Source organism: Oryctolagus cuniculus, chromosome 6 (assembly GCF_964237555.1).
Source record: "Oryctolagus cuniculus chromosome 6, mOryCun1.1, whole genome shotgun sequence".
Lineage (NCBI taxonomy): Eukaryota > Metazoa > Chordata > Mammalia > Lagomorpha > Leporidae > Oryctolagus > Oryctolagus cuniculus.
In genome coordinates this window covers 10,479,236-10,502,701 of record NC_091437.1, presented here as the reverse complement: position 1 = coordinate 10,502,701, position 23,466 = coordinate 10,479,236, and the positions used below count along the sequence as shown (strand labels likewise).

Genomic DNA, 23,466 nt, shown 5'->3' with positions numbered 1-23,466 from the left:
ATTTTTTCCTAGCACTTTAAAAATTTGAAGGTCATAAACATATGAAAACTTTAAAATTTACCCTCCTTGTGAAACAGCATTAAATTAGCTTATTTTTTAAAGATTTATTTATTTGAAAGTCAAGAGTTACACAGAGAAAGAAGGAGAGGCAGAGAAAAAGAGAGAGAGACAAAGACAGAGACAGAGAGAGAGAGGGGTCTTCCATGTGCTGGTTCACTCCCCAGTTGGCCACAACTGCTGGGGCTGCATCGATCTGAAGCCAGAAGCCAGGAGCCAGGAGCTTCTTCTGGGTCTCCGACATGGGTGCAGGGGCCCAAGGACTTGGCCATCTTCCACTGCTTTCCCAGGCCATAGCAGAGAGCTGGATCAGAAGTGGAGCAGCTGGGACTTGAACTGGTGCTCATATGGGATACCAGCACTGCAGGTGGTGGCTTTATCTGCTAAGCCACAGCACCAGGTCCTACATTACATTTAAATATAAAACATTGCCTTTGCCATATATAATACATAAAACATATTGCACAGTGTGCTTATATTTGGGATAAAATTGTTGTGTATTATATATTATTAACCACACATAAAGCTTTATAATTATATGCTTAAAACTTTAATAACCATAAATCTCATAAATTTCTTAATTTTATTTTCATCGGAAATTAATTGAAGCCCTCTAGTGGTCAAAATTGTACGTTACCACATTCTTTACAAATTATTATTCTTAGAAAATTATTTAGCATATATTTGTCATACACTATAAAACTCAGAAATACCTTTTCTTCTTTCAAAGTAATATTTTTTCTTTTACCGGAATCTAATTTAAAAGAAAAGATAGAATAATTATGACTTTCAGTTAGTATTATTAATTTAAAATGTCATACAATACAAAATTATGAATGTGGACAAAACATTTTGATATTTAACCATTTAATATGTGGAATATTTGTGAATATATGACTCATATTTCAAAATCAAGAATTAGAGGAGAATGTGCAGAAATTCTTAGTAATTTACAGTAACTTCCTATTCAAACATTTTCTTCTCAAACAGATGCTGTTAGCACATTTATGGCAGTAAACACTTGGCAATCTCAACTTTTTCTCATGAACATGATCTGATCTTTTAATGCCATTTTCCATTAATTTCTGAAAGTACTCTTGTACCATCAGCTGCAAAAATAAATTAAAAAGGGATGGCTTTATATCAGCCCAGTACTGATCCTAAAACTAGCCTGATGCCTCACAGTGGCAAAGTCACAACAGCCTTCTGTTTTCACAGATAATGCCAGAGGAGAAAATAACACATGGTGCCTGCAGGGCAACTATAGAAGAGACAGCAAGGAAACGCATGGGGCGAGCTCTGGGCCTCACTGTCCTGCAGGAACACCTTTCCCAGGGCCCAGGAGATACCCTGAGTGTGGACGGGCAGCACCTGCAGGTACAAATGTTCTCTTCTTTTATCCCCAGCCCTGCCCCACCTCCCCCACTTCGTCCACAGGTAGGACTCCGGCTGGAACCTGAAATAAGCCTATCTGTTGGGGCCCAGGCTTAGATCTAAAGGGAACGCGTTAAAGAAAAGCCACCAACACGACCTCAGGTCCAGCTGGAAGTTCTTAGCAGAGCTGTTTCATTCAAAACAAGCAAGAGGAAAGGGATAGGTAAAATGACTCCATAAGCACCCCTGTAGCAAGCAGGGGAGGGAGGAGGCAAAACAAAGGCACCCGCAGAGCGCATGTCTGAGAAGAGCTCCGTGTGGAAGAGAAGAAAATCTTCCCCAGTACATGGTGCTTAGAAACACACATTAGTAACTAACGCATCAGAGGACTTGAAGAGCCAAAGAAATGAACTGAGTTTCAAAATACCAGTGACACTAAGCAAAGTGCAAATGGTGAGAGAACAGACATGGTTGAAATCCAGTCACCGATGGACAGGAAGGCTGGAATCATCACCAGGATTGCACAAGGGAGGTCCAGGGTTTCCCACTTGTCACAGCCTGGGCTAAGAGTCAATCACCATGTGTCTACATATTAAATAAAGGAGAGCAGCAAGATGGCAGAATAGGAAGGGAGCACACTGATAGTCTGGGAAGAGATAGTTTAATAAAAGTGGAGATACTGCAGGTTCAAGGAAGAGTAGGGGAAGAAACAGCAGAGGAAACTCTCCGGGAACAAGTGATTCACAGTGGACCTGCGTGGAGAGCGTGGGAGGCCATAGTTTGGGACACCAGCGGCAGACTCAACACACCAGCGCTGGAACATGAGGTGAGCCTAACCTCAATAGCCCGAGACACCGGCGGGCAAGCGGAAAGAGGAGACTAGAGGGAACGAAGCTTGAAACCCCGTGGGGAAAAGTTCACCAGGCTAACTAGAAGAGAGAGGGAAAAAAAAGTGACCAATACAGACACGAGTTTCTCTCTCTCCGCTCACTTCTCAAAGGCGAGCAAGACAAAGAGCAGGCGCCATTTTGGACATACGTCATAAGCAGGGCGACCTCAGGTCTGTACCTGCCCTCAGCCTAGCAGAAAAAGCTGACTCTGTGTGTGTGTGTGTGTGAGAAATAACAGGAGATTAGAACCTAGTGAATGTGTGATGCTAATGAACTGAGACTGAAAAAAGAGACAGTGGGGGAGAGAACTCACGTGAGTACTCTCCAGAGACACTATAATTCGGTAACCTTGGCAACCCAGTGGGAGACTGAAGAAGAATCTGAGCCCACACTGAGGGCAGCACAGATTCCCTGTGTGGTCCTTGGGAAAGAGCTTCCCATCTCTGGCTCCTGTGGGTATATCATTTGCCTGCTAACTACCTCCAATTCCGTTCAGCTGTGCGGAATTACTTCCCATTTGAATCAAAAAAAAGAAAGAGAGAGAGAGAGATTTACCATGCTTAACCTGGGAGTGTGTCACCTTTGGCACACCCTTAACCCTGAGGAACCAAACAGAGCTCTAGGCCACACCCATCTCAAGCCTCTAAGGCTCCATCAAAAGCAGACAATCCACTTAATACAGTCATAGTATAACAAGAAAAAACACCACAGCGAGGGAAGAAGAATCCAAAGATATCTCCACAATGCCAAGCAACAAACGCAAAAACCGAGGAATCCAGAACAAGGAAGACATTATGACACCCCCAAATGAACAAGACACTCCAAGCCAAGATTATGAAGATGATGAGATGTAAGAAATGCAAGATACAGATTTCAAAAAATTTATGATAAGAACAAATAGAAGTCTTCAAAAACAAATGCTTGAGGTATGGAATTCCTTACTGGACAGGATAGAAAATCTCCTTCGAGAAAATGAAATCTTAAGCAAGAATCAAAATGAAGCACAGAAACTAGTAGAACATGAAAGTGTGATAGTGAAGAAAAATCAAAATGAAATGAAGAACTCAATAGATCAAATGACAAACACATTAGAGAGCCTTAAAAACAGAGTCAGTGAAACAGAAGAGAGGATATCGGACTTGGAAGACAGAGCACAGGAAAGTATACAGTCAAACCAAAGAAAAGAAGAAGAAATTAGAAATCTAAAATATATTGTTGGGAATCTACAGGATACTATTAAAAAACCCAACATTTGGGTTCTAGGAGTTCCTGAAGGCATGGAGAGAGAGAAAGGATTAGAAGGTCTTTTTAGTGAGATACTTACAGAGAACTTCCTGGGTTTGGCGAAGGACAGAGACATCCTAGTACAGGAAGCTCATAGAAGCCCTAGTAAACATGACCAAAAGAGATCCTCACCACGACACGTTGTAATCAAACTCACCACAGTGAAACAGAAAGAAAAGATTCTAAAATGTGCAAGAGAGAAACATCAGATTACTCTCAGAGGATCTCCAATTAGACTCACAGCAGACTTCTCATCAGAAACCCTACAAGCTAGAAGGGAATGGCGAGATATAGCCCAGGTATTAAGAGAGAAAAACTGCCAGCCCAGAATATTATACCCTGCTAAGCTCTCATTTGTGAATGAAGGTGAAATAAAGACCTTTCACAGCAAACAGAAATTGAAAGGATTTGTCGCCACTCGTCCAGCCCTGCAAAAGATGCTTAAAGATGTGTTACACACAGAAACACAGAAACACGGTCATCAATATGAAAGAAGGTAAAGGAAGGAAACCTCACAGCAAAAGATCACAGGGAATTCAAAGAATATATTAGAAAATATCTTTGGCAAATGGCAGGGCAAAGTTACTATTTATCAAAAGTCACATTGAATGTTAATGGCCTGAACTGTCCAGTTAAAAGACACCGATTGGCTGATTGGGTTAAGGAACAAAACCCATCTATTTGCTGCTTACAAGAAACACATCTTTCCAACAAAGATCCATGCAGACTGAAAGTGAAAGGCTGGAAAAAGATATACCATGCCAACAGAAATGAAAAAAGAGCAGACGTAGCCATCTTAATATCGGACAACATAAACTTTAACACAAAAACTGTTAAGAGAGACAAAGAGGGGCACTATATCATGATTAAGGGATCAATTCAACAGGAAGATATAACAATTATCAATGTATATGCACCTAACTACAGGGCACCGGTCTATTTAAAAGATTTGTTAAGGGACTTAAAGGGAGACTTAGACCCCAATACAATAGTACTGGGGGACTTCAATACTCCACTCTCAGAAATAGACAGATCAATAGGACAGAAGATCAACAGGGAGACAGTAGATTTAAACAACACTCTAGCTCAAATGGATCTAACAAATATATACAGAACTTTTCATCCTACACATAAAGCATTTACATTCTTCTCAGCAGTACATGGAACCTTCTCTAGGATTGACCACATACTAGGCCAGAAAGCAAGTCTCAGCAAATTCAAAAGAATTAGAATCATACGATGCAGCTTCTCAGACCATAAAGGAATGAAGTTGGAAATTAGCAACTCAGGAGTCCCTAGAGCATATGCAAACACATGGAGATTGAACCACATGCTCCTGAATGAACAATGGGTCATAGAAGAAATCAAAAACTTCCTGGAAGTTAATGAGGATAACAGCACAACATACCAAAACTTATGGGATACAGCAAAAGCAGTGTTAAGAGGAAAGTTTATAGCAATAGGTACCTACATCAAGAAATTGGAAAGGCACCAAATAAATGAGCTTTCAATTCATCTCAAGGACCTAGAAAATCTGCAGCAAACCAGACCCAAATCTAGTAGGAGAAGAGAAATAATTAAAATCAGAGAAGAAGTCAACAGGATTGAATCCAAAAAAACATTACAAAAAATCAGCCAAACGAGGAGCTGGTTTTTTGAAAAAATAAACAAAATTGACACCTCATTGGCCCAACTAACTAAAAAAAGAAGAGAAAAGACCCAAATCAATAAAATCAGAGATGAAAAAGGAAACGTAACAACAGACACCACAGAAATAAAAAGAATCATCAGACATTACTACAAGGACTTGTATGCCAGCAAACAGGGAAATCTATCAGAAATGGATAGATTCCTGGACACATGCAACCTACCTAAATTGAAGCAGGAAGACATAGAAAACCTAAACAGATCCATAACTGAGAAAGAAATTGAAACAGTAATAAAGGCCCTCCCAACAAAGAAAAGCCCAGGACCAGATGGATTCACTGCTGAATTCTACCAGACATTTAAAGAAGAACTAACTCCAATTCTTCTCAAACTATTCAGAACAATCAAAAAAGAGGGAATCCTTCCAAATTCTTTTTATGAAGCCAGCATCACCTTAATTCTTATGCCAGAAAAAGATGCAGCATTCAAAGAGAATTACAGACCAATATCCCTGATGAACATAGATGCAAAAATCCTCAATAAAATTCTGGCCAATAGAATACAACAACACATCAGAAAGATCATCCACCCAGACCAAGTGGGATTTATCCCTGGTATGCAGGGATGGTTCAGTGTTTGCAAAATAATCAAAGTGATACACCACATTAACAGACTGCAGAAGGAAAACCATATGATTATCTCAATAGATGCCGAGAAAGCATTCGATAAAATACAACACCCTTTCATGATGAAAACTCTAAGCAAACTGGGTTTGGAAGGAACATTCCTCAACACAATCAAAGCAATTTATGAAAAACCCACAGCCAACATCCTATTGAATGGGGAAAAGTTGGAAGCATTTCCACTGAGATCAGGTACCAGATAGGGATGTCCACTCTCACCACTGCTATTCGATATAGTTCTCAAAGTTTTAGCCAGAGCTATTAGGCAAGAAAAAGAAATTAAAGGGATACAAATTGGGAAGGAAGAAATCAAACTATCCCTCTTTGCAGATGATATGATTCTTTACTTAGGGGACCCAAAGAACTCTACTAAGAGACTATTGGAACTCATAGAAGAGTTTGGCAAAGTAGCAGGATAAAAAATCAATGCACAAAAATCAACAGCCTTTGTATACACAGGCAATGCCACGGCTGAGGAAGAACTTCTAAGATCAATCCCATTCACAATAGCTACAAAACAATCAAATACCTTGGAATAAACTTAACCAAGGACGTTAAGGATCTCTACAATGAAAATTACAAAACCTTAAAGAAAGAAATAGAAGAAGATACCAAAAAATGGAAAAATCTTCCATGCTCATGGATTGGAAGAATCAATATCATCAAAATGTCCATGCTCCCAAAAGCAATTTATAGATTCAGTGCAATACCAATCAAAATACTGAAGACATTCTTCTCAGATCTGGAAAAAATGATGCCACCTTGATTGGATTGAATTAGAATCCCCTGGCACGTTTCTAACTCCACCATTTGGGGCAAGTCCGATTGAGCATTTCCCAAATTGTACATCTCTTCCCTCTCTTATTCCCACTCTTACATTTAACAGGGATCACTTTTCAGTTAAAATTTAAACACCTAAGAATAATTGTGTGTTAATCACAGAGTTCAACCAATAGTACTAGAACGAAACAAAGAAAAAATACTAAAATGGATAAAGTATTACGTTGTACATCCACAGTCAGGACAAGAGCTGATCAAGTCACTGTTTCTCATAGTGTCCATTTCACTTCAAAAGGTTTCCCCTTTGGTGCTCAGTTAGTTGTCGCCAATCAGGGAGAACATATGATATTTGTCCCTTTGGGACTGGCTTAATTCACTCAGCCAGCATGATGTTTTCCAGATTCCTCCATCTTGTTGCAAATGGGACTATATGAAACATGGAAGAAACACCAAGTTGATCTACTTCATAAAGAATACACACTACTTTTCCCAATAAAGAGACCACTCTGTTACAGAACAGAAAACGAATGTTTTCAAGAGGCTAATTTCTTTGAAAGAAACTTGAAAGTGTTCCATGTGATCTGGTACAATCTGTCTGTGAACCAACTCCACTAAGACTTACCCAGGACATCAAAAATGGATATCCAAGCAGAATGAACACAGTATGTACAAAGGAGGAAAGTCAGGCTGTTCTCAAGATTTTCCAGAGCAACACCAAAGGACTTATGATGGGATAGCAAAGAGAAAGATGGCGTGACCCAAGGGTGTCAGGCCCAGCCCAGGCGATATGACAGCAGACACGACAGTCTCAAGCCTCAAGCACCAGAGGCAGATCAAACTCACAATTTATCAACCCAAAGCATGAAAGGAAAAGATGTGAAGAAAGGATTAGGTCAAAATTCAACGTCCCGGTCTATACATATTGAAAAAAAAATTATGTCAACTTTTTAAAATTTTCAAGTTATCCTTCAAGTGTAGAGAAAAATGGAAGAAACTCCGAAGGATCCCAGCATACTGATTTGACACGAAATGTCAAATTATTACTGTAAAAACAAAGCACAAATAAAAACAACAGCAAGATTACTTGATGCTGCAAGCGTACCTTAAAAGGTGCATGAAAACAATGCAATTCAAAGTTTATTTTGGTGTAAAGGAAATCAGAAATGCACATATTACTGATGGTAGGTGGTTCCTATGAACTCTTGGACTTACTCTTGTACACTTGACAACTATGGTCATATGGTCATAGAAAACATGGAGAATTATTTCAGGTACATTTTGCTTTGTACATTCCATAATCTTAAAACAACAGTTAATTTTTAAAAATTCAGAAAGTACTGTATTTATGCAGCTTCTAAAAACACACATTAGACTATGCATTGTCAAGAGAAGCTGCATAGTAAAAGTTCAAGAGCAACACTGATGATTAATAGCTTCAAGGAGATGGAGGAGTTCAGGAAGACAATGAGACTTGAATTTACTGTATCTGCGAGGTTTAACTCAGAAGAAAAATTTCCCCAGGCAAAAACGTAAGTGAAACATGTGTTGAAAATGGGTCACTGGCACCATGTGGCTACTGCATTAGTCTCTGTACTTTTCTATAATGTTAAAAAAATTTCTTCATTAGAAGTGCTAAACGGGGCCGGTGCAGTGGCATAGCAGGTAAAACTGCCTGCAGTGCCGGCATCCCATATGGGCGCTGCTTCTAGTCCCAGCTTCTCCACTTCCAATCTAGCTCTCTGCTACGGCCTGGGAAAGCAGTGGAGGATGGCACAAGTCCTTGGGCCCCTGAATCCGTGTGAGAGACCCCAAAGAAGCTCCTTGCTCCTGGCTTCGGATTGGCCCAGCTCTGGCCATTGGGGTTATCCAGGGAGTGAACCAGCTATGGAAGACCTCTCTCCCCGTTTCCGCCTCTGCCTCTCTGTAACTCTGCCTTTAAAATAAATAAATAAAACTTTTTTTTTTTAAAGAAGTGCTAACAAGTACAAAGCCTGCCAAATATATTGTCTTGCTTTTACCATGTACATGTTTTGAACATTTTAATTTTGTAATATGTGACATTATTAAAGTGCACATCCTCTGTTAAGAAAACAAATAAACAGAAAGGGCAGCGTAGCACGATTCCTTCACAGTGTTGTCTGTCAATGAAATAAACTGGAGTTGTAAAATATGCTGCCACTAATATCACATTACTGAAAATGTGTTGATGACAATAAAAACTGTTCATAAGAAACACAATTTCAAATTTTAAAATAACTAGATTTATGTCTGGGTACTGGAAGATAGAAAGTTGTTAAGTTTACTGTAAAGCACTTGTTTTGCCTAAAGCTATTAATGTATTTATAGCCCTCAGGCTAGCTTCATGTAAGTTCTGGATGAGTTTATGAATGAAACGCACATCTCTGCTGAAGGCTGTGCACGGCCTGGGAGAGGCAATATTGAAAATGCAAATGGCCACGTGAGCAGTGAGAAGGGCTGGGGCTATGGGTAGGAGGACCTGGGTATTATCACGGCTCCTTCACAACCAGCTCAGGATCTAGGGTGCAGGGAATTTCGACTGTGGTATCTGTCAGCTCCTTAAACATAAGTGATCTGGCTCAGGGTCCATTCTCCAACGTTTACAAGTTAAACTCTCTTCCCATCACGTGTCACTCTGTGTCTCTGACTCAAGAGTATCAACCCAGCCAAGCTGCTGGTCAAGGACAACCCCAACAGATAAGATCCTTTCAAACTTCCGGTTGCTTAAGGAATACAACACACACAATAATAACCAACCCAGAGGATGGAACAGAGTGTCCACTGATTCTGATGGAGAATCCATATTAGGAAGGCACTTTAAAAACCAAGAAATTATCCTTCAAGTATAGAGACAAATGACAGCAATGCCTAAGGAGCTAATAACACACACTACAAGATCTGTTGAACATTTCTTGCAAAATAATCTTCTGACAATGAAATCCAGTCAACAAAGAAATGCATAAAAATAAAAACAGTCTTTGAGCAGCCCTACTGCTGGGTCTCAGAAACAAACTGGCTCAGGAGCCAGCGCTTATGATAACTGTGTGCTTCACTCTCTAGGGGCAAGCACTGTGGAACAGTGTGTTAAGCTGCCTCTGGGGTTGCCCCCAACCCATAGCAGAATCCTGGGGATCAAGCCTTGCCTCAGGTTTTGATTCAGCTTCGTGCTAAGGCACGCCCTGGGAGGCAGGAGGTGAGTTCCTGACACTCGTGTGGGAGCCCTGGGTGGAATTCATGGACCCTCTGCTTCAGTCTTGGATGTTGTGGACATGTGGGGAGTGAACCAGTAAACAAAACCCTCTCCCTCTCTCTCTCTCTCTCTCTCTCTCTCTGCTTTTCAAATAAGTAAAAGAAACAAAAATGCCAACGAATAAAGCAAGCTTCATGAATGCTTTCCTATAATAAAACTGCTGAGACCTTCAAAGTACCGCTCATTTTCCAGAGTAAGAGTGCAAGGGAGAGCAAAAGAACAAACCCAACTCAACAGCCCAAAGGCTGCCAATTCTGACCATGGGGAACAGGAGAAGAACTGGAAAGGACTAGAATTTCTTCATATTTTTTTAAGAAAAAAGGGAAATATCTTCATTTCAGACTGTATTTCTGGATTTTAATTGAGAAAATTAATTTTCAAACTATTCTCAAATAATTACAAAATGTGAGTTTATTTTTATACAAACTTTGGCATCTCACTGTTGGTCATTTCATTACTGGAGTGACATATCTTCTATTTTAATCTTTTGGTGTTCCATATGATATTTATTACTGGAATATCTTTTTGTCTGTCAACCAAACTGCAAGGACTCTGCTAGACAATGTGAATGGAAATAATGTGGGATGAGAAAGAGACTAGCAAATAAATTTTCAGAATTCAGTGCAGAAAGCCTTCGGAATTGGTGTAATTATTGTATTGTTTGGAACAATTTCAGTGCTTTCTGAGGACACAGGCATTTCCCATTTGTCTCACTTTGGCCTCAAGCTGCCTGGATACTTCCTATGTGTGGTTCCATGAAGAACTACACTGCAGGACACGTGTCTGACCAGCCATGGGACACTGTCAGAGCAGCTGCAGAGATGTCCAATCCCTGTGAACCTAAGTGTGACTGGAGTTCATAAAGTGGGCAGGCACTCACACCACACTGCGAAGCAACACATCCACGGGCTTCTCAGCACAACACGTACTGTGGGGAAAAATACTGTGCGACAATTTACATCTACTAATATTTCATTTCCAAATATGTGTCTGGCAGGCAGAACTCGCCGGGCACAAAAATAACCTGTCATCAGTATTGCCAGAAAGGTACCCAAAGAAACAATGTGGGTACCAGCATAGCAACCTTATGAGGTAGCAGGAAGCAAGAGGCTGTCATCATGGGAGGGGAAAAAAATCACACCGGTAATAAAAGTCCAGTCCCTAAAGTCCCTAAGTCCAACAGAAAACAAAAAGCAGAGGGTTGGAGGTGATTGTTGGGGGAAATATATATTCACACTCCTAATGTTTCTTCCCAAGTGGGAGTAACATTTTCACATCCTCACTTCCACACCTGGGGAGGGGACAGATGCACAGGAAAGTATGCAAAGAGCAAACCTGGTTAAAGCTTCTCCTTCTCCCTTCCTCTCAGGGCAAGCATCTCCACGGAACACACTGGTCGGCTGCCGGTGCGTGAACAGCTTCTTCGAGCATTCACCTTGTAGGATGGAGTGCATCACCCTGGGATTCAGTATTTGTACTAAAATAAGCTGTGAGACAGTGGTATTCTCTTAAGTGTTCAATAACTGACTCTTCAGAGGAAAAAAAGTCTCTGATGTGTGTAATTTACTAATTCTCATGATGCAAATACACTCTTGCCCGCTGAATTCAAGGTCTCAACATGACGCTACTGATCACAGAACTTGGAAAATGTTCTGAAAATCAGCCCTCACAAGTCCCTGTGAGCTGGCTCAAGCACATCACAGTGTATAAAAGTCATCCTTCACACTGCCTTTCACGAGAAACTTAGGTGTATTTTACTTCAATCTGCTTACTCTCAAGTTTCCTCTTAATTGATTTGACCTAGGCTGGCAAGAAGGGTATTAATTATTTTTTCTCCTTCAAACAAGAAAATATGTGCAGCCAAATTCTAATTCACTTTAATAGCCCTGTAAGCAAAAGACTGATGAACTTTACTAGGCCCTCTGCAGATGACCAAGTGCAAGTTTGGTTTTGTGATGGTGGAGGGGTGTTTCCATATACATGCAACCTCCATTCAAATAATCCAGGCTTTTAACAAAATTATTTGGCTACTACAAAAGTGAATGCAGACATTTTTCATTCTACAATCCAAAAGAATAAAAATACTAAGTTATTTTATTTATTCAACTCTGTAGCTTCTACCAAAAGCATTAAGAAGTGGTTTTTTTGTTTTTTTTTTTTGTTTTTGTTTTTGTTTTTTTTTTTTTTTCTGAAAGGGGCCTGCAGGAAGAGTGAATTTACTCTTTGCACAGATAGCAATTCGATAGTACATTCCCAGTTTAATATAGAAATTCTAAGTACAAAATATTCCTTTTGTATGAAATCAAGCCAATAATCATCTCTTTAAATTGCTTATTTTTTTATAATGGACACAAATATTTTTATAAAAGTGAAAAAATTTTAAACTAGTAAAAAAACTACTTTGTCAAGGCATATATAAATTATGTCAACTAAATCATGCCTGTATCATAGCTTCTTTGTAGTTATAATTACACTGTCTTTTAGATATATCCACTTGCACAACCACTTTCCCCCTATTCTGTTATGTTTGATACGTATTTCAGCAAAAAGTTTCATAGTTCCTTTGCAGCTTAAATGTAACAGGAGAGATTATGAGTACAAAACTGGCACTATTTTTACATCCACTAAGAAAAGTGGTGTTGTGAGAAATCAGCTGACAATTGAGCCAAAGACAACTTTAAATTAGTCATACAATCTGAAATCCATTCGGTTGATTGCTTTGTTCATGATGGCTATGGCAACTGAGGATGAAAACTAACTGTGGATCAGTATCCTCCAAATTTGCATGGGTCATGGAGTTGCATGGGTTGATTGTTTTATGCCTCAAACTAGGTGATTTTAATGGACAGATCCTAAAGACCATATCCCTGAGTTTTGAGACTTTTTATATAAAATATATTACATACATCAGGGACATAAAGAAGCACTATGTTGGGTTCTCAAGTCTTTCTCAACTACTACTTCTGCTCCCGTTTCCTCCTTTAACTTACTTATATAAATACAAAGCTTCTATGTTTGTCTGTAATAAAAAGGATCATCTACTGTCATGTTTTCTTTTTACACTAAGCTTTTAGATACCACACATACCTGTTTTCTTAAAAATCAATTATTGAAAACCCTGAAATTTCTATAACTTCATTTATGCAGGTAACTTTTATAGACTTGATGTCAACTAGCCAATAGACACAATAACCAAGAGAAACTGACATTTATTATCAGGTGACTAAAATACCACATTACTGAGTATTCATTATTATCATGGCCCAGAGGTAACACAAACAGTATGTGAACAAAGTGACAGGGAAATGGGGGGTAGGGGGAGATGACCATCGGAAATGTTATCTTATTGACTTTTTCTCCCTGGTGGGCAGCATATATGCTGGTGAATATGATGAATAATATAAATAATATTAATATAATATATATATAAGATAAACAACAAAAATCAGCATACCTCTGTAAGTGTTCATACATATTTAGTGTCATTTACTTTCATTTCAGATGTGCTCATGCAATGCATTTTTGATAATTCCTTTCACTCCATGCCTTTATTCTCTTTCTGAAAAATCCCTCACAGTGACAAGGCTCCTGCACTGATCCTGCACTGTTTTTACCCCCCTTGAGCCCCCAGTTTCATTGTTGTCTTTTTATGCTTTTCCCTGGATCTTTACCTCCCAATTCTCTTACTGTAGTTTTAAATATGATCATAAAATGTTGATCATATGAAGATTATTTTAATAACATATTTTCATAGAATCATATTTTTTGTAATGAGTGCATTCTCTGTGAAGGTATTCATAAAGTTTGAAGTTTTCCTTTTCCTTCTATTGTATTTCTTATAAACCCCTTCTCCCTGTTTTCAACTCCTGAGCCAGTGGGGATAGAGGAGTTTGAGAAGACTCTTTTATCTCTAAGATTTGTCTCTGAAATTATATCTATACCTGGGGTAATATTTCCTTGCAATTAATTTCAACAAACACTTTTGGGGGCAACTATCATGTAGCAAATAAGTTATTACGTATTAGGAGAAAAAGACTAATAAATGTTATCTTTCCTCATGCAAAGGAGTAATGCTTGAGTGAAGGCCATTAGACTGAACAATCAAAGAGAAAGGAATTTAAATGAATGAGAAGTCTGTATTTTTCCTACATAAACGGCAGTCCAGTACATTTTCAGTGTGCATCTTCCACCTTGCAGCCCCAGATGGCTGCTCCAACCACCGAGTCTGGATGCCAAGCAGTAGTAAGGACGAAGGAGCAATAGAACAAAATCTCCTGTAAAGATGTTCCATGGAAATTTAAACCATGGTGTGCCTTCATTGGCTTCACCTACATTATAATTCACATTTTTAGTTACACAAGAGAGTAGCCATCTGCCCAGATAACATTCAGATGTTCTTGTTCTTTTTTTTTTTTTTTTTTTTTTTTTTGCAGGCAGAGGGGACAGTGAGAGAGAGACAGAGAGAAAGGTCTTCCTCCATTGGTTCATCCTCCAATGGCTGCTGCGGCTGGTGCGCTGCAGCCAGCGCACTGTGCTGATCTGAAGGCAGGAGCCAGGTGCTTCTTCTGGTTTCCCATGGGGTGCAGGGCTCAAGCACGTGGGCCATCCTCCACTGCCTTCCCAGGCCATAGCAGAGAGCTGGCCTGGAAGAGGGGCAACCAGGAGAGTCCGGCGCCCCAACTGGGACTAGAACCCGGTGTGCCGGCGCCGCTAGGTGGAGGGTTAGCCTAGTGAGCCACAGCGCTGGCCAGATGTTCTTTTATTGAGGAAGGAAAAGAGGAAGCTGTTGAGTGACAACGCACGGTCTGTGCCACTATCCCCTTTAAAGGTTGACATTTTACTGAGACGGTGCAGAGGGGCTGTCGAAGCAGCTTACTCCAAAGAATTACTCTAGAAAAGTCACATGGCTGTGACATGAAGGATAAAGTGTCGTGAGACTGGACGCAGCCTGTGTGGATAGCAGTCCACAGAAGCACACAAGTATGAGCTGGGTGGCGTATGATGACTGCCCACAAGGGACTGGGGAGTGAGTGTTGGCACAAATGATGATAAATGACTATACGGATTCTGTGTTTTTTTTTTTTTTCTAACTATGCAGGGTTGCATATTTTATTTAAAAGTAATAACAGAGGTACTTTCATCATAAATCTAGTTAAAAAATCAAATAAATGGTGATCAATGCTGGGGACTTCAGACCCTGGTTCCTAAATCTGACAGGGTTTCTGTCTTAGTTTTAGACTATCTTTGTTTCTCTATGAATGTGCATTGTGACACAGCTTCATGTTGAAAATTCAAACTACAGGGGCCGGCGCCGGGGCTCACTTGGTTAGTCCTCCACCTGCAGCGCCAGCACCCCATATGGGCACCGGGTTCTAGTTCCAGTTGCTCCTCTTCCAGGCCAGCTCTCTGCTGTGGCTCAGGAGGGCAGAGGAGGATGGCCCAAGTGCTTGGGCCCCTGCACCCGCATGGAAGACCAGGAGGAAGCTCCTGGCTCATGGCTTCAGATTGGTGCAGCGCCAGCCATAGCAGCCATTTGGGGAGTGAATCAACGGAAGGAAGACCTTTCTCTCTGTCTCTCTCACTGTGTATAATTCTGTCAAATAACATTAAAAAAAAAAATTCAGACAGAGAAAAGACATACCAACATATACTTGGATGTTACATTTGTGAGTTAATACTATGATGTTTCTTACTCTTTCCTTCTTTTAAAACAATTTTTAACTTTTATTTAATAAATATAAATTTCCAAAGTACATCTTATGGATTACAATGGCTTCCCCCACAATAACTTCCCTCCCAGCCGCAACCCTCCCACCTCCCACTCCCTCTCCCATTCCATTTGCTTCAAGATTCATTTTCAATGATCGTTATATACAGAAGATCAATTTAGTATATATTAAGTAAAGATTTCAACAGTTTGCATAAACAAGAGTGTCAAATTGTTAAGTCAACATCAGGAATCAGGAGTCACTGTGCACTTACTCCTCATGTAGGATCTCTGTCCTTAATGTGTTGTTCAATGTGAATTAATGCTATAACTAGTACTCAAACAGTATTTTACACTTTATGTTTCTGTGTGAGTGCAAACTGTTGAAATCATTTTTCACAAATGAATTTTGGAGTTTAATCATAATGGATACAATGCAAATACCAGGAAAAAAAAAACCCTAGACTTTTGTTCCCTTTAATGTTTTTTTACAGTGTAACACATACATGGACAAACCCAAAAATCCTAAGCACAGCTCAGTTAGCTTTTCCAAGGTGAACACACCAATGTGGCCAACACAGAGACCTAGAGTCTGAATATTATCAGCATCCCCAAAGGATTTTGTTTCTCTTCTAGTTAGTCGTTGCCTCTCCCAAGTGAATCCATCTTCCTGACTTCCAACAGAATGTCTTAATGTTGCCTGTCCCTGAGCTTTATAGAAATGGGTAAATATTTCATGTGCACTGTTGGGTCTAGCTCGTTGGCTAAGTATTAAGTGAATGGGATATTTCTACATTGTTGTATTTACAGTTGTATTTGAAATAACCTTGTTTATTTTAGAATACTTAAAAAATAGTAGTTACCTTCTCCACTGTAAAATTACTTTCTCCTCTCCCTTTCCACACACCTTTCTTTGAAAAAAAAAAAAAAAGCAATGCATACTAAAAAATAGCAAACTCCAAAATACAGCATCATTACTACTATCATGTACAGAGATATAAATGAAAAGGATACTTTCAACAGGTGCAATTTATCATATCTTTGTGGAATATCAATACAGAACAGACAGACCCTGAAGAAAGTGCATTTTTTCCTGCACAGAATCATCTACACTCTCAACTTGGTTAACTTGATCTTTATATGACTATTCACATAAAGAAATAGTTTTATACCAAATCTAAATAAGCCAAGTGAAAGAAGTAGAACATATACAATGAATTCAGATCTAAACATCATTTGAAAATCCAGATCAGATGCATTTTAGATGATTTATTTCTTTCCCTTCCTCTTTCATCAGCAGGCCGCAGGCTAGTGTCAGATTCTAAAGAAAATTTAGATATTTGAAGAAAATAAACATATTAAGTGTTGGTATATCACAAATATAAAAGAATGCTGAGAGAATCTATTCATAGAACATTAACGTAAGTTATAATTTATGCTCCTGGCCTTGTGGCCTGGCAGGTTAAGACAGAGCCTACAACACAGGCATCCCATTTGGGCACAAGTTAGTGCCTTGTCTGTTCCACTTGCAAAAATCCAGCCCCTTCTAACACACCTGGGAATGCAGTGGAGATGGCCCAAGCACCTATGTGGGAGACCTGGAAGAAGCTCCTTGTTTTGGCTTGGCACAGCCCTAGTCAGTGCAGCCATTTGAGGAGTGAACCAGAGGATGGAAGATTTCTCTGTTTCTTCCTCACCCTCTGTAACTCTGCCTCTCAAATAAATATACTAACCTTAAAAAATTTTAATGTAATTTCTTATGGCTTTACTTAAAGAATATAATCAACAAATAAGTTGCCCTAATCATTCATTTAAGAAAACAAATGTTTACTAGTCCAGTGGGAAATAGGATGGAATACTATGGCATTAGTATTTCTCTAGTTTAGTATGAAAATTATTTTACTGATCTAACGACTCAGAAAATCATGGGCTATCTCCCAAATACAATATTACAAGTTATCTAATCTACTCTCACCATTAAGCAATGTAAGCCACCTTTCTGAATGGCCACAGACTGAACTCACTCCATTCCCTTTATGCTGGAATCCATTTACTACCCTCCTTTTTTGAAGTGAAAGCAGAAACCAATCCTTCATGCATCCTGTACAGTCAGTGGTAGAAATGACTGATCCTCAAAGCAGACTCTACTATCTTCACTCATCTTGGAAGCAAAATGCCTCTGGATCTTCATGCTTGGGCAAACCACGCGGGCATCCCTGACTGTCAGACATCACAAATTGAATGATAAATGCAAATCAGCAAGAAACATGTGACAGCTTTCCTGGAAATACTCACAGTACTTAAGTTTCATTAACTTAAATCTGATACACATGACAAACTTCAAAAGACTAGGAGAGAATATACTGAAATAGAGCTGAAACGCTCCCCAGATAGTTAAAACTCTCTACATGGCTTAAATTAGATCTTTCAATCCACTCCAGTGTTATGCTGGAGCCAATTCAAACATGCTTGCAAAACTCATTCGTTTAACTTCCTGGAGTTTGTGAGCTGATTTCTATATACAGTCATTATTAAAAATTAAATTATTTGAACTTACAATTAATCATACTAAATACAATGGTTATAAATATTCAAAATTCAATTCCTAATATTTTATCATTATCTATATACTTGGGGTCATTTATATTTATTTTGGATGCTAAATATTATATATAATGGTTTGCTCCTGTTCATCTCTTCCCATTTCCAAATTGAGTTATATCACGTTGGCTGCCTGAAATAATACAGAGTGGAAGTATTTAAACCACAAAAAACTGGCAAATGCTACAAACCACGGCTCTCTTCCCACCTCAAAAACCTGGTCGTTTGCCAGCATGTCAGTAACCAACTCTCTATTGAACCCTCACACTTGCTAATTCTGTCTTCCAAAGAAAATCAAACTCTCAGTGGTGTTTCTCATTAAAGATACTTGTTTGGTTGAAATATCCTAGTCACTGCCACCTTCGGCTTTGTATATCAAATTAATTAATTTAAAGTAGTAAGCAGAGATTCTTATTCTCTTGAGATAAAATAGAAAAGGAATGCCACTCCTAACAGAAAACATCTTTCAGGGGAAAGATACTCTGAGTTTCTGAATGTAAGGAAGTGGGGGGAAGGAAGTACTGGTGGTGGTGGACCAAACCGGGTTTAATCCTGAGTCAGCCGCTTATTACACTGGGACCACAGATCTCCAAAGTCTGATTCCTTATGTATTAAAACAAAGCATTAGTACCCTACGTCTAGAGTTGTTTTGAAGAGAAAGCGAGACAACAAATGTGAAGCTACCATACACACCTGGTCAATATTAGTTGTTACTTCACGGTCGGACTAGGCTCAGTAGCATATGACTGAAAAACACCCAGTGAGTACAGGGGAAATCAGCATTTTCTAAACCCTGTTTGAATACTTACATTGGATGTTAGCATATCAAAGTAAATAGAATTTTTACAAAGAAGAAAGCTATATAGACGTAAGTGTTCCCAAAACTTCGCATCATTTGCTTGATCTTCCCATTTCAGTTCACTGTTAACACCATCCTCTCCAAAATGCCCTGTGTGTACTCACATGGAATGATGTGTGCTCAGTTCCGTCTCTGTAGAACGGCAGAAAAAGCATCCATAGTGCTTGTCTGCTAACCCCTAAATCAGCATTGCCACACTTTCTGCTTGAAACAAAATCACTTAAACAAGTGTTTCCTCTTAGAATTCATGACCACTAGTCCCTTAAAGCACTTTAGGAAATGTTGTTAAGAGGAACACAACACTCAGACACTTTTACAAACACCTGCATCGTACTCCAGGTGCTAGAGAAATAAAGTTTTAGACAGTGTTCAGAGATCAGCCGAAGGCACTTAGATTTTTTAAATGGTGCATGCTAGCAAGCCTTTCAGAGAACGGGATTAGCAAAGCACTTGACAAGTGACAATGCAATGGATTACACCTAAGCCACGGCTTAGCAGTCAAATACATTGGTCAAATGTAGTCTATCAAGTCACAAACCAAAAATAAACAAGCTTACGCTTGGGTGTCAGTGATTACTCTAAGAAAAGAAGGAACACTTTTTGGCAGCAGAGATTTGCATTTATTATCCAAATATAAAGTGACTCTGTTTATAAAATATCTTTTTCTAAATTAAACTGAACTTCATCTATCGGAATATTATAATTTCCATCTACTTGAAAGCAAGATGGAAGACTGGAAGACATCCAGAAACCCTTTTCTGTTCTATAATATGTGATCAAAGCCAGGAGACTTATTAGGGAACAATTAAATAATTGTTGGGCAAAATTTGTCAGTGTAGTCCAATATTTCCTTTTCAACATATCCCATTGTCCTTCTGTCACAGCCTTATTTTTAACACACTTCTGAAATCTTAGATTCTTCTTGAGGCACCTATGAATTACTCATAATTAACTGCATTTAACTCTTTAATTCCAGTTTGCATCTATTCTGCAAAATTTCTAATTTGAAACGTCTCTTACGTTACAAACTCAGGGATGTGGAACCAAGTCATCGCTGGAAACCCCCTGCCCTGTCTCTGTGGTGTACACCCTCTAAAGCGCAGAAACAATGTACTGCAGGCCTCTGCTATCGGCACTCCTGCTGTCACGTTTCCCTCAGTCCTGCATTGTGAACGCATCCCCCTTCACTTAAAGTCCTCTCAATTCTCTCTTCTAATATGGCTGGAGATGCATTTAGTGCAGTTTTCTTCCTCTATTAACCCCAAATCAGGATCTCAGTAACTCTGGCCAGCAGTCCGAAGGCACTCTCTTCCCTTGTGTATCTAATATACTGCCAAGAATGTCCCACTAAAGCAAAGCTTTTTTGGCATCACAGTCCAAATCTAAAACATTCAGTTCTCCTTGATGGCTGTTGAAAAGAATCCAGGCATTTCAAGTCCTGTACCATCATCCCATCTTCTACTACACTTACGATGGTGGTTTCAGTAGGACAAGGCTCCTGGACTCAGTCATTAGTTGATAGTACAGTCCAGCCAGTGTTCGGAGGTGGGACTAAGGGAGGTCCTTAGGGGCCTGCTTTTGGAAGGTAGTTCTCTCACGAGGGTTTGTTACAGGAGAATGAGTTGGACCTAATCACTCTGGGCATCCTGGTTTACCGTGTGATCCTCGGCACAAGATCCGTCACTGCCATCCTCTGGTTTCCCCAGATGGCAGAACAAACGGTGCTGCCAGATCTTGCACTGTGAACCTCCAAACCTGTGAGCAAAACCAAACTCCCTCCTGCAGAAGTAGGTATTGTGCTACAGTGATGAGAAGCTGACTGACACACTCACCCTAAGATCCATGCCTCTGTCTGCATTTTCACGACTTGCACACGGCTTGAATGATATACCCTTTACCTGGACTGGCAATTCTGCAAATCCTCTAAATCCTTTATTCATTGTCAGATTAATTTAATAAGGGAAGGCACACAGGTGAATAACTGTCATTATTCCTGAGCTTACAAATTTCCTGTATGGAGGCAGCAACATAAAATCAACAAATAATCCTAGAAACAATTGTCTGCATCTGTGAGAGGTGCTATTATAAGGACAAATTACAGAATTATATAAATAAGGTGACTAAAATGTTTTTATCACTTTCACGCTCTCCTACACAACCACAGTGATTGCAGTCATTTCTTCTGCCTCTAAAACCCACGGTATTTTGCATTTCAATGATACTTCAATAATAATAAATAACCATATTGATCAAATATGGATCTGTATTACGATTTTCTTGTTGCAGTTTGAGCTTAACTTCATATTTGGAGGGGTGTAAACTTTTAAAAACTGATTGCTCCTCTAGTGTTCCTTTTAACAACCATGGGCAATAAGGTATACAAGGGGCGACTGCAGAGCTGTCTGCAGGGGAGAATTTCCTCTGTATATTTCAGAAGACACCAAAGGGCTACAAACCAGATAGTTACCTCCTTTTGGCCACGGATATTCCTGAAGTAACGTCTGAGTACTGAATATAATTAGAGCAAACTTAAAACCAAAGCCAAGAGTGACACAATGGCGCATTAGACAGCCTTGGTTCTTGGTAACAACCTTGGTCTGTTCAGTTCCCAGGCCTGAGGTAGCCACAGATTTATCTATCTTTCACTTACTTATTAAGTGACTTGAAATTTTCATTATTGCATAAATCAGTAATTTGCAGGAAATGCCAAACAGATATATGATGTCCATCAACACTCTGAAGGTGGGAAACACGTCATCTCCATGATTTTCTCATTTTTATTTGGATTAGTTTTTAACAGATTCAATGTGATTTGTAGACATAATTCTAGGAACATAATGATACCCCCTTCCTCCCTCTACACCTCCCCACCTACCCATGCTACTGAATAATCAATGGTTCATTGAACAATTTAAAAACGGAATCTAAAACTTTCTAGAAATAAATGAAACTGAAAACACAAGGTATCAAAATCTCTGGAATACACTAATAGCAGTATTATAAGGCAAGATCGTAGCATTCAGTGCTTACATTACAAAAAATGGAAATGTCTCAAATTAAGTATCTATGATGCATCCTGAAGACTTAGAAAAACAATAACAAATCATACCCAAAATCAGCAGGAGGTGAGAAGAAGGATCAGGGCAGGAATAAATGAAACTAAAACTAAAAAAAAAATGCAAAAGATCAACAAAAAGTTGATTTTTTTGTGAAGGTAAACAACATACATAAACCTCTAGCCAGACTAACAAAGAAAAAAGAGAAAAACTCAAATAAATAAAATTAGAGATGAATAAGGAGACATTACAACTGACACCACTGAAACACTAATATTCATAAGAAACTATGATGAAGAACTATATGCTAATAAACAAGCAACCTCAAAGAAATGGATAAATTCCTGGATTCATGTAACCTACCAAAACTAAATCAAGAAGATACTACCTAAACAGACATATCAAAAGAAATGAGATTGAAGCAGCAATCCAAAGTATTCCATCAAGGAAAAGTCCGGGACCTCACGACTTTGCCACTTAATTCTACTAAACATTCAAAGAGGAAGTAACTCCAAAACTCTCCAAACTATTCCAAAATATGGAAAAGGATGCCAAACTCTTCTCATGAGGCCAGCATTACTTTGATACTAATACCAAAGACATGACATAAAGAGGAAACTGCAGACCTATATCCTTAGGTCTGACGCAAGGATTCTCATCAGAATACTAGCAAATCACAGTCAAAATCACATCAGAAAATCATACATCACAAACAAGTGGGATGTGTCCCAGAAATGCAAGGGTGGCTCAACTTTCACAATCAATAAATGTCATAAATCACATCAAAAGAAAGAAGAACAAAAACCATATGGTCATCTCAATTGATGCAGAGACAGTACTTGACACAGTCCAACACCCTTCATGGTAAAAACGCTCCACAAATTAGGTATAGCAGGAACATTCCTCAAAATTTTAAAGGCTTTATGTACAAACCAAGTATTATAGTGAACGGGGAATACAGAAAGGATTTCCCCTCAGTTCAGGAAAAAGCCAAGGTTGTCCACTCTTAAAAATATAGTATTGGAAGTTTTAGAAAGAGCAATAAAGGAGAAGAAAAAAAAGGGCATTGAAACTAGAAAAGAGGAAGTCCAATTATCCATGTTTGTAGGTAACATGATGTTGTATGTGGATAAACCTAAACACTCCACCAAAAAGCTCTTAGAATTGATAAGCCAATTCAGTAAAGATGTAGGTTACAGAATAAACATACAAAAAACTACTGTTAATGATAAACTTATATAAGGGATAAACTTATATAAA

At 39.1% G+C, this 23,466-nt stretch overlaps 1 protein-coding gene across 6 annotated transcripts in view; it reads right to left on the bottom strand.

Moving 5' to 3' along the window:
* PRR16 (proline rich 16) overlaps positions 1–23,466 on the bottom strand; it is a 187,441-nt gene that overhangs the window by 18,515 nt on the left and 145,460 nt on the right. The window contains exon 1 of one of the 6 annotated variants that reach the window (XM_070076036.1): positions 19,255–19,697. The exons of the other annotated variants lie outside the window; for them this stretch is intronic. Within the exon in view, the coding sequence (XP_069932137.1) occupies positions 19,255–19,305 (51 nt within the window). The 5' untranslated portion in view covers positions 19,306–19,697. Of the gene's footprint in view, positions 1–19,254; positions 19,698–23,466 lie in introns of those variants that run through there. 6 annotated transcript variants of the gene reach the window in all.